This window comes from Somniosus microcephalus, chromosome 4 (assembly GCF_052327205.1).
Source record: "Somniosus microcephalus isolate GS21.2 chromosome 4, FLI_Smic_1.0, whole genome shotgun sequence".
Taxonomy (NCBI): domain Eukaryota; kingdom Metazoa; phylum Chordata; class Chondrichthyes; order Squaliformes; family Somniosidae; genus Somniosus; species Somniosus microcephalus.
The window spans coordinates 200,845,586-200,856,243 of NC_140990.1; the positions used below are offsets into that span (position 1 = coordinate 200,845,586).

Below are 10,658 nucleotides of genomic sequence, written 5' to 3' on the forward strand. Positions count from 1 at the left end.
TGGGGTCCCAGCACTGGCCCCTGCGGAACACCACTAGTTACTGATTGCCAGCCCGAGAATGAACCATTTATCCCAACTCTTTGTTTTCTGTTAGATAGCCAATCTTCCACCCATGCCAGTATATTACCCCCAATCCTGTGATTTTTTATCTTGATCAGTAATCTTTTGTGTGGAACCTTGTCAAATGCCTTTTGGAAGTCCAAATACACTACATCCACTGGTTCCCCTTTATCCACCCTGTATGTTACGTCCTCAAAGAATTCGAGCAAATTTGTCAAACATGACTTCCCCTTCATAAAACCATGCTGACTCTGTCCTATTAAATTATGTTTATCCAAATGCTCTGTTACTGTTTCCTTAATAATGGACTCCAACATTTTGCCAACCACAGATGTTAGGCTAACTGGTCTATAGTTTCCAGCTTTTTGTCTACTTCCCTTCTTAAATAAGGGTGTTACATTAGCAGTTTTCCAATCTGCCAGGACCTTTCCTGAGTCCAGGGAGTTTTGGAAAATAATCACCAATGCATCCACAATCCCTACCGCCACTTATCTCAAGACCCTAGGATGTAGGCCATCAGGTCCGGGGGATTTATCCGCCTTAAGTCCCATTATTTTACCGAGTACTATCTCCTTAGTGATTTTAATCGTGTTTAGCTCCTCCCCCCCCCCCCATTGCCCCCTGCTGGTCCAGTGTTGGGATATTTTTAGTGTCCTCTACTGTAAAGACTGATACAAAATATTTGGGAAGGTCATGGTGATGGAATCTATTACAGGGAAGTGTGTGAGAGGTTTTCCTGCCTAGTGCAGCAAAGTCATGCCTCACACTTGCATCTTTAAAACAGATGTTATCACCATGAAATTAACTAGTTAAATGATGACACAAGAGACCAGCTCCTGACACTAAGGTATTATAGGGTATTTATAATTATTTAATTAAAGACACCAAGACTAACCGTAAAGGGACATCTATGTTGGAAAGTGATTGTTTCATATACTTCTCTTCCCCTGTAGTGTCAAGGGCTTATGAGTGGCTTTGTCCAGCCCCATCCTTAAGCATTCACCATTGAGTATCCGGGGAGCAGCAGCATGTTGTTTGAAAGAAATCATTGACAGTAAATGTTAAAATAAATTGTTTCAGCCATACGCAAGATGGACAATCCTTTTGGAAGAAAAAGCTCACACGATCAAAGTCAATTAGGGTGGATTGTAATACACCTTCAGGTTTCTCTATGGACAAAATACAATAGCGCTTTTAAACGAGGCTGGAGTAGAATTTTCTATCAGACCAGCAGTGGTTTATTTGTAATTTTGATTGATTTTCCCTTGATGTTTGTGGATGTCAGTGGCCAATGTGCTGGTGAACACATTTTCCCAAGACTCCTTTCCTTTGCCTGATACCGTTAAAAAGCGTTTGCTTCGTCTATGACCATTGCAGAATTTCCTTAAGCACACAGCCTGTTCCAAGTTAACCAGAAGCTCTGGTGTCCACAGCCTGCAGCTGTGGCTTCACTGCCCTGTATAATGGAACTGGACCTTACAGGCATGGAAAGTCCCATGGTGTGCTGAGTTAGTCAGGGTACTGTAATTGGGTCTCTGGGCTTTTTTTATATTCATTAGTGGGGTATGGGCATTGCTAGCAAGACCAGCATTTATTGCCCATCCCTAGGTGCTCTCGAGAAGATGGTGTTGAGCCGCCTTTTTGAACCGCTGCAGTCTGTGTGGTGAAGGTACTCCCATAGTGCTGTTAGGTAGGGAGTTCCAGGACTTCAGCCCAGCGGCGATGCAGGAACGGTGATACATGCCCAAGTCAGGGTGGTGTGTGACTTGGAGGGGAACTTGGAGGTGATGCACCTGCTGCCCTTGTCCTTCTAGGTGGAAGAGGTCACGGGTTTGGGAGGTGCTGACGAAGAAGGCTTGGCGAGTTGCTGCAGTGCATCTTGTAGATGGTATACACTGCAGGGGAGGGGAAAAATCTGCTGGGGTTCCTGCTCCTAATCACTGTTCAGTAGACATGCTGCAAAGTGCATATATGGATATCAGGGCTGGATAGGATCATTTGTGAAGTCACCTATGGTTGAATAGTCAGCGAACACTCTTAATCTATGTTTGGGACCGGGGGACTGCCAGCATTTTTATAGAACCATAATCTCCGCATGTTAGTTTCTTTGGGAGAAGAGGTGAGAAAATTGGGACAAACACAGTACAATTCTACAGGACAGTTTGGCTGCAACTCAATGTTACACCCAAAGTGACCTCAGGCTCTGGCTCATTGAAAAAGCATAACTCCAGATCTGATGGGAGTTTTATTTTCTCAATTCAAAAGACCCTGAGGAAGGTGTCAGGGTCCTCTGAGATTCTCACACTCTCAGTCCTCTGGTTCAAGTCATAAGACCTCTCTACCTAACTTGAGAAACTTCCCAAAGGTTTAGTTGGTAAATGCAACACTTACTGTGGTTCTGAATCACACAGACCAGAAGGTCCCAGGTTCAGTTTATGTGCACAGTGTGATTTCTTTTTAAATGCATTAACTGTAAATGGATCTTTTACTTCCTGGTTTACAGCTAGATAAGTACATGAGTGAGATAGGAATACAAGGATATGCTGCTAGGGTGAGATGAAGTAGGGATGGAGGAGGCTCGCGTGGAGTATAAGCATTAAGTATTAGCATGGGAAGACATTATATTAAAAACCAGACAATTGGCCATCTGAGGGAAATTGAATAAATGGGAAAGGAGAAAATAAGCTGAAAAATAGAGGGGTCCACACCCTTACTTCCCTTTAAAAACATCAGTATCAAGATTGCCTTATTTTCACAGTCAGTGATGTGATTTAAATTCTTTTTAAAGGCCTAGGGAAAAGGATATTAAAGCTACAATAAACAGGACTGATTTATAAATATACTATTACATAGAATTTACAGCACAGAAACAGGCCATTCGGTCCAAGAGGTCTATGCTGATGCTTATACTCCACGCGAGCCTCCTCCATCCCAACTTCATCTCACCCTAGCAGCATATCCTTGTATTCCTATCTCACTCATGTACTTATCTAGCTGCCCCTGAAATGCATCTATACTATTCGCCTCAACTACTACACGTGGTAGCAAGTTCCACATTCTCATCACTGTCCTGGTAAAGAAGTTTCTCCTGAAGACTTAGTGGATTTATTAGTGACTATCTTATATTGATGACCCCCTAGTTTTGGTCTCCTCCACAAGGGGAAACATCTTCTCTACCTCCTCTCAAACCACATCATAATTTTAAAGACCTCTAGTCGATCACCCCTCAGCCTTTTATAGAGAAAAGAGTCCCAGCATGCTCAGTCTTTCCTGATATTTGTAACTATATACTATATATAAATACATATTGCCTTTCAGTAATTAATATTCCTTTTCCACAGCTGTCAAGAATGATGCATTTGATCGAAATTCACAGTACAGAGGATCGCTCACCCAACGAAATCCAAGTAACAAGAGCAGAAGATTGGACCATGTTTATGGGGTATGCTGAAGCTCCATCTTATTGTGAGGGTCCTGAAGCAAAGAAGTACAATATTACTCATAATATAGCCTGGAGCCTTTTGTGGCTTGCTTCCCCTTCGCTTGTAGCCCTCAACAGACTGCTGTGCTGTGTGATTCCAGGTCTCCATCCATGGCCTGCTCAGCTCCTAGATGTTGTCAGAGCTGGAATTCAACTCCCTCAAAAACTGCCTTTGGCAGGAAGGGGTTGTCTAGGTTGCCTCCTCCCTTCCACTTCCTCATCTTCCTCCTCCTCATGCTCCTGCTCCTCAGCTGCTCGCCACATAGCTGGTGGCAAAGGCTGTCCCCTCATGATGGCGAGGTTGTTGATGCGAGCATGCAGCAGACCACCACGAATCTTGACACCCGCTCTGCTGAGTACTGCAGGGCTCCTCCAGAGTGGTCCAGACAGCAGAAGCATTGTTTCAGCATACCAATGGTCTGCTCTATCACATTGGGTGTGGCAGCATGGCTTTCATTGAATGCATGCTGCGCACGTGTGCGTGGGTTGTGCACCGGAGTCACCAGCCATGTCATCAGCGGATAGCCCTTGTCGCCCCTTTGGTTTGCCGTGGTGGCTCAAATGCAGCTGGCACAATGGACTGCCCCAGAATGAAGGCATCATGACTGCTACCAAGATACTGGGCATTGACCTGCATGATTCACTGCCTATGGTCACACACCAGCTAGACGTTGAGGGAGTGGAATCCTTTTTGGTTCTGGTAAAGGGCAGAGTTGACAAGCAATGTGCGTGCAGTCAGTGGCACCCTGCACTATGGGGAATCCTAGCAAAGCTGCGTGCTCACTCCGCCTGCTTGTCTCTGGCAAGAGAGAATAAAAATGTAATTTGCTCTCTTTGAATAGAGAGCCTTAGTGACGTCCCTTACGCAACAGTGGACAGCAAACTGCGAGATGTTGCAAATATCTCCAGCTCCAGCCTGGAAGGAGCCAGACACACAAAAGTTCATCGCCACGATCACCTTCACAGCCACTAGCAGTGCGGTCCTTGCCCTGCTCTGAGGTTGCAGTTGTGGCTGCAGCAGGTGGTAGATTTCAGTGAGGACGTCTTTACTGAAACTCAGACGTCTGGCACATTGTTGAGGTTCAGGTAGGAGAACACCCTGGGCGGATATGGCCTCCTGCTGAGAGCTTTTCTCCCCCTTCTCCTCCTCCCTCTTCCAGCAGCTTGTCCTGCTCTGTGGTCTCTGTTTATTCTTCCAGTCATGCTGTATACCAAGGGAAATGCCTACTAGTGCACCCATGTCTGGGAGCAACTGGTTTGTGCAGAAGCCTTGAAGTCAGCAAAAAGTCCTTCAGCACCTGCCACACCACTCCCTGTAGACTTTTGCAACTTGAAACAATTATAGAAAGCACCAAACACTTGTAGAATTGTAGCAACAGCCAGAAGAAATCAACTAACCTGTAAGTAGTTGATGATCCCTTTAAATAGCGTTGGTGGGGGGGGGGGGGGGGTCCGTCATGCTGCTGAAAGTGTGTTCCGCTGTGTGAGAATAAGAGAGGGTGTTGGCTGGAGCGTTGAGCTCCAGAATGGCAGCACTGACATCAACTCAACGTTGCACTCTCATTGACGTCATGATCTGCCTGTCCTACATACTTCTGGCGGATGTTCACTACGCGCCCTCTAATGCCTGCACCAATATGGCGTTCAGCGCGATCCACCCCACAATTGTATGCGGCACCGTGGACACCATTTGGAGCTAAAAAGGCACTCGTTGCACTCAAAAAACAGGCACTAACAAACCCAATTTCTCGCCAAGAGAGTATGGCTTCTTATGCTTCTCAAACTGGAAAACATAAAATCTTGTAATTTAAAAAAAGTAACTTAAAAATAAAGCAGTGTTTGAGTAAGCATAGAGTACAGACAGCTATAAAAAAAATAATGTTCTGTGGGCAGGTTTTTGGTGAAAATTTACCTATCAGCAAATTTGATATTTGATAAACAACAAACTTTTTAAAAAGCAGCTTTTAAAAAGCCTTTTCGTTTTTTTTAAGCAGTGTTTAGAGTTCTTCTGTATAGGCTGTTTGGCATAATAACTCAAGGAAGCATTAATGGGTGTCGGGGTCAGTCCTGCACCTTTTCCTCATTGGTAATATTTTACATCCCTGTTCCACGCTGTGGAAAAAAAAGTATCAAAGGATAGAGAATTGTAAAAGGATAGAGAATTATATCACCAAAAATCAAGGGGGAAAAAATAACAGCTGGCCTGTTATTTTTACTCATTACTGTTCTCCCTAAATGTTCACACTTTACTTGTTTGCTTGCTAAACAGAAACCAGTCGTGTCTAAGCGACCTTAAAGAGAAAAGCCATCAACGTGACCTGCGGCTGCAGCTTTTGAAACACGTGTTTCCCAGAATCGGAACAAAAATCTACATTTCAAAGAGCAATCAGCTTGTTAAATGATACATAGGACAAAACAGCTTGTGTGTTATATGTTTGTTTTATGCAGTGTTATGCACAATTGATCCGTTGAGTAATGGATATCCTTTGCATTGAAATGTATGCATGTGCATTCTACCATGTCGCGTCAGCTCTAATACTCTTTGCAATTCTGATGTTTTGATACAGCGATGCTTTGCATATTACAGATTTTTAACACTTCTTTTGTGACAATTTTATATATCAAGTACAGAACCCTCAGTAGCTCAGCTGCTAAATTTACTGCCCGCTGAGTAACTGAGCCATAAGGTAGATCCCAGGTTCAATTCCTGGTCTGCGTGAGGTAAATGATCTTAACTGGGATGGCAGTTGGGATACAATGATACAATTGCCATCATTGTGCTGGCCATTGCAGAGAAAAATCAGCCACGATTTTCAATCAATCTGTACCCAGTGATCCGTGCTCGGAAGTGCATGTGGGGATATCAGGCAAGTACAAGATCAGGCTCAACACTTATTATTAGGTTCACACATGAAGAGTCGTCACTTAGATGAGATGCAAGAGGGTAGTTGGTGCTTGAGGAACCATACCACAACATGAGTGAGCATTCTCAAGAGAGGAGGGGAGAAAATGGAGGGCAACTACTGTGGGGCATAAGTAGTGTACCAACAAACAACATTTAGCCGAAGTATGTTATTGTCCAGTGAACTTATCTGGTTTGTTCGAGCCCTCTGTAGGAGGAAGTAAGTTGAAATGTCCCTGAGTAATTCAGTGACAGAAAGTTTTAGATGCAGGGCTAAAGTTCTCAATGAAAATATTAAAGTGTACCTTTTATTTTTGCCGCATTTTGTGCTGGTCAGGTGAGGAATGCTTGTGCTGTGGAATGGAACACTCCAACGTTGGCACTTGAGGGTAACTTTACAAGTCCTTCGAGAAAAGACCATATCGCTCGTCAAGCCCATCCCATCCAGTCAACAGTGCAATCTTGCACACCCTCACCCCCTTACTACATTATCTCCTGGGAGAAGCAAAAAAAATACTGCAGTTAGTTTGGGAAAAACGCTGAGAAATTTCTCTCTGACTCCCTAAGGCAATCAAGGAAAGCTGTCTGAGTCTGTGGTTGCCCGTGACTCATAATAACAACTAACTAGCAGGTCACCCTCTATAACTGGAAATGGCCTTTTCTCTGAGGAACTTCCTTTTCAAGGGTCTGTAATAACTCCATACTCAACACATTTCGGCAGTTAATTCCACAGGATGATAACGCTCTGTAAAAAGAAATACTTCCTGGCATCTAACCTAAATCTGCACCTGTAGCTTTTATAGTCCTGATGTTTAGTCCTACCATTACCATCTATTTCAAATATCCTATCTGACTGGCCACATAAAAAGGGGTTTTCATTATGGAAACAACACAGAGCATGATCTGCTGGATGTAGAAGCATGGAAGCAAGAAAAAGATCGAACTGGACTGTGTCCAATCCTTTTATCATTTTTGAACTTCAACCATGTCCCCTCTAAATGTGTTTCTCCAAAGTAAGTAAGGCTAATTCTTCCAGCCTGTCCTCATAACACAAAGCTCTAAAATTTGGCATCATTCTGGTCTGCACCCTCTGCAGAGCCCCAATAACCTTCATCAGGAAGCAAAACTGCACAATGCTACAAGTGCGGGCATAGCAGAACCTTATATAGGCTAAATATATTACTTTCATTTTGTACTTGATGGTCCTAACAATACAACCTATTTGTTTTCCCTATACCTATCTGATACTGTTTGTGCACCTTTAACAAGTGATCAACTACTATCCCGGGATTCTTTCTTACTCTGTTACCTTCAACGGTTACAACTACATGATATAAACCTGCCTGGAATTTCCTAACTGCATGACATCTGCCACACACTGGCCCATTCACCTAATTTATCTAAATCAGCCTGCAACCTATCGATTTGGTGTGAATTACTAAGCCCTGTGCACATTTGTATCATCCTTGATTTTAAGAATGGTTCCTCTAGATTATTAGTCAAAATGATGAGCAACAGTTATCCCAGCACAGAACCCTGCAGAATCCATCCGTAACTGGAACCCTTACTCTGCTCCATCAAGCACTCCGGGATTGGATATAAGAGATGCAGAGTAAAGTTTCCCCTGCTGTGCCCTAATAGTGCATTAACTCCAAATTAAGAAATCCATTCCCTGCTGTGATACTTCTAATTCCCATGGCAAACATCCTTGTAAACTGTCTGAGGGAAGTTGTCAATTGTTGTTGAATTAATGCCATAAATAAAATAGTCAAATGAATATGCAAGGATGATTTAATATATTGTTCAGATGCAGTCATTATATGCAATGGAATGACTACCAGCATTTTGAAGACAGTTAATTAACATTAATTATATTGATTAAATCCCACTCACATTGTTGCTGAAGCAGATCTATGACAACCTTTACGTGCATCCAACGTCATCTGAGATGATTCAGCTTAGAAAGAAATCGCCACCTGAAAACAGCAGCGGTTCATTGTCATTATTATGGTAGCGTGCATGCTCTCACTTTCACTCACATTCAGTCTCACTTGCTCACTCTGTCGTCACTCAATGTCACTGACATGCTTTTACATGCTGAGACGCTCACTCAATTCATTAACAGTCACATCCTGTTCCTTTCACTTACATGGTCGCTCAGTAACACCCTGTCTCTCATTCATGATTGAGAAAATGTTACATAGGAACAGGAGTAGGCCATTTCACCCCTTGAGCCTGTTCCACCATTCAATGAGATCATAGCTGATCTGTGACCTAACTCTATATACCCGCCTTTGCCCCATATCCCTCAATAACTTTGGTTAACAAAAGTCTATCAATCTCAGATTTAAAATTAACAATTGACCTAGTGTCAACTGCCATTTGCGGAAAAGGGTTCCAAACTTCTACCACCTTTTGCGTGTAGAAGTGTTTCCTAATTTCACTCCTGAAAGACTTGGCACTAATTTCTAGTGTTGGATTCCCCAACCAGCGGGAAATTTTCTCTCTACCCTATCAGTTCCCCTCAATATCTTGAAAATTTCGATCAAATCACTTCTTAACCTTCTAAATTCCAGGGAATAGAACCCTAGTTCGTTTAATCTCTCCTTGTAATTTAATCCTTGAAGTCCGTGTATCATTCTGGTAAATCTACGCTGCACTCCCTCCAAAGCTGATCAATCCTTCCTAAGGTGTGCTGCCCAGAACTGAACACATTACTCCAGGTGTGGTCTAACCAGGGCTTGTTCATCAGACAAGAACAGAGTTACAGTACCTCTGAGACCCTGACACTATAACTGCACTCAGTGAAGCAACTGACCCAAACTACAGAGGTATAACTCCCACCAGATGCTCATTCCAGTTGTTTCATTCCAGTCATTGACATCTGCAAACCCAAACGGGTCAAGGATTTTTGATTTCCAGAGCTCTGCAATACTGCTGTATGTATAGCACAGGGCTGACCTTTCCTCGTGGATTCTATGATATTTCCTCTTTAATATTACACCCTTTCCCACTACTGGAAAATGATTGAAGTATAGAAATAGTTATTCAATTAGGGTTGGTACCTATTGCGAAATCCAAAACAGGATGGATCGAGAAGTTGGGGGGGGGGGGGGGAAGAGACTGTTGAAATCAAGTTTTAAAATTCTGAACATTTTCCTTTGATAATGAAAATCCATCAAAAAACCTAATAATTAATGCCTCCATGTCATGAATAAATGACAAAAATTAAATGTTAACTTAAAAATTGAACTCTGAGCTTCTGGTTTGAATTTTAAAAATTTCCAGACAACATATCCAAAAAGTGAGCTATCTGGTCCAATATCTGAGTGGGGGCAACACTGTATCAAATACACATGGTCCTCAATTGGCCAAAGCAATTGGGCCTATGTCATTGCAACTCACTAATGGTAATGCTTGGCATATCCTAGAGAAAGTTGGGTCAGCTTCTGTTTATTAGTAGAGTTTTAGAAACATCAATCCCTCTTTGATGTGGAGAGCACAGAACTTTGCCCTGAGAGAAATGCCTTAATCCTAATGATTCTCATTTTAATCGCTCAATAACTATGTATTTGTTTTATTCTTCAACAAAATGGACAATAAAAGTTTATCTTCAATTTTCAGCTCTCCTGTTATTTCTTATGTTAAAGACATGCACTAGTAACGGAGGGGGTTGATGAGGGTAGTACAGTTGATGTGTATATGGACTTTCAAAAGTCGATTGATTAAGTACCACATGAGAGACTTGTTAGCAAAATTGAAGCCCATGGGATTAAAGGGGCAGTGGCTATGCGGATAAGAAATTGGCTAAGGGATAGAAAGCAAAGAGTAGTGGTGAATGGTTATTTTTCAGACTGGAGGGAAGTGTGCAGTGCTGTCCCCCAGGGGTCGGTGTTGGGACTACTGCTCCTTTTGATATAAATGACATGGGCATAATTTCAAAGTTTGCAGATGACACAAAACTCAGAAATGTAATTAACAGTGAGAAGGATAGACTTCAGGGGGACATAGACTGGTGAAATGGGCGGACACACGGCAGATGAAATTTAACACAGGGAAGTGTGAAGTGATTCATTTTGGTAGGCAGAGTGTGGAGAAGCAATATCAACTAAAAGGTACAATTTGAAAAGGGGTGCAGGAGCAGCGAGACCTAGAGGTGTACATACACAAGTATATCAAGGCTGCATGACAAGTTGAGAAGGTTGTTAAAAAGGC

General features: G+C 42.7%; 1 protein-coding gene across 4 annotated transcripts in view; it reads left to right on the forward strand.

The window, feature by feature from the left end:
• Positions 1-10,060, forward strand: part of LOC147120130 (melanophilin-like) — a 278,087-nt gene extending 268,027 nt beyond the window's left edge. For all 4 annotated transcript variants that reach the window (XM_085985695.1, XM_085985693.1, XM_085985694.1 and 1 more), the window contains 2 exons: positions 3,402-3,502; positions 5,811-10,060. In XM_085985695.1, the coding sequence (XP_085841821.1) occupies positions 3,402-3,502; positions 5,811-5,837 (128 nt within the window). In that variant the 3' untranslated portion in view covers positions 5,838-10,060. The remainder of the gene's footprint in view (positions 1-3,401; positions 3,503-5,810) is intronic.
• Positions 10,061-10,658: the final 598 nt, after the last annotated feature.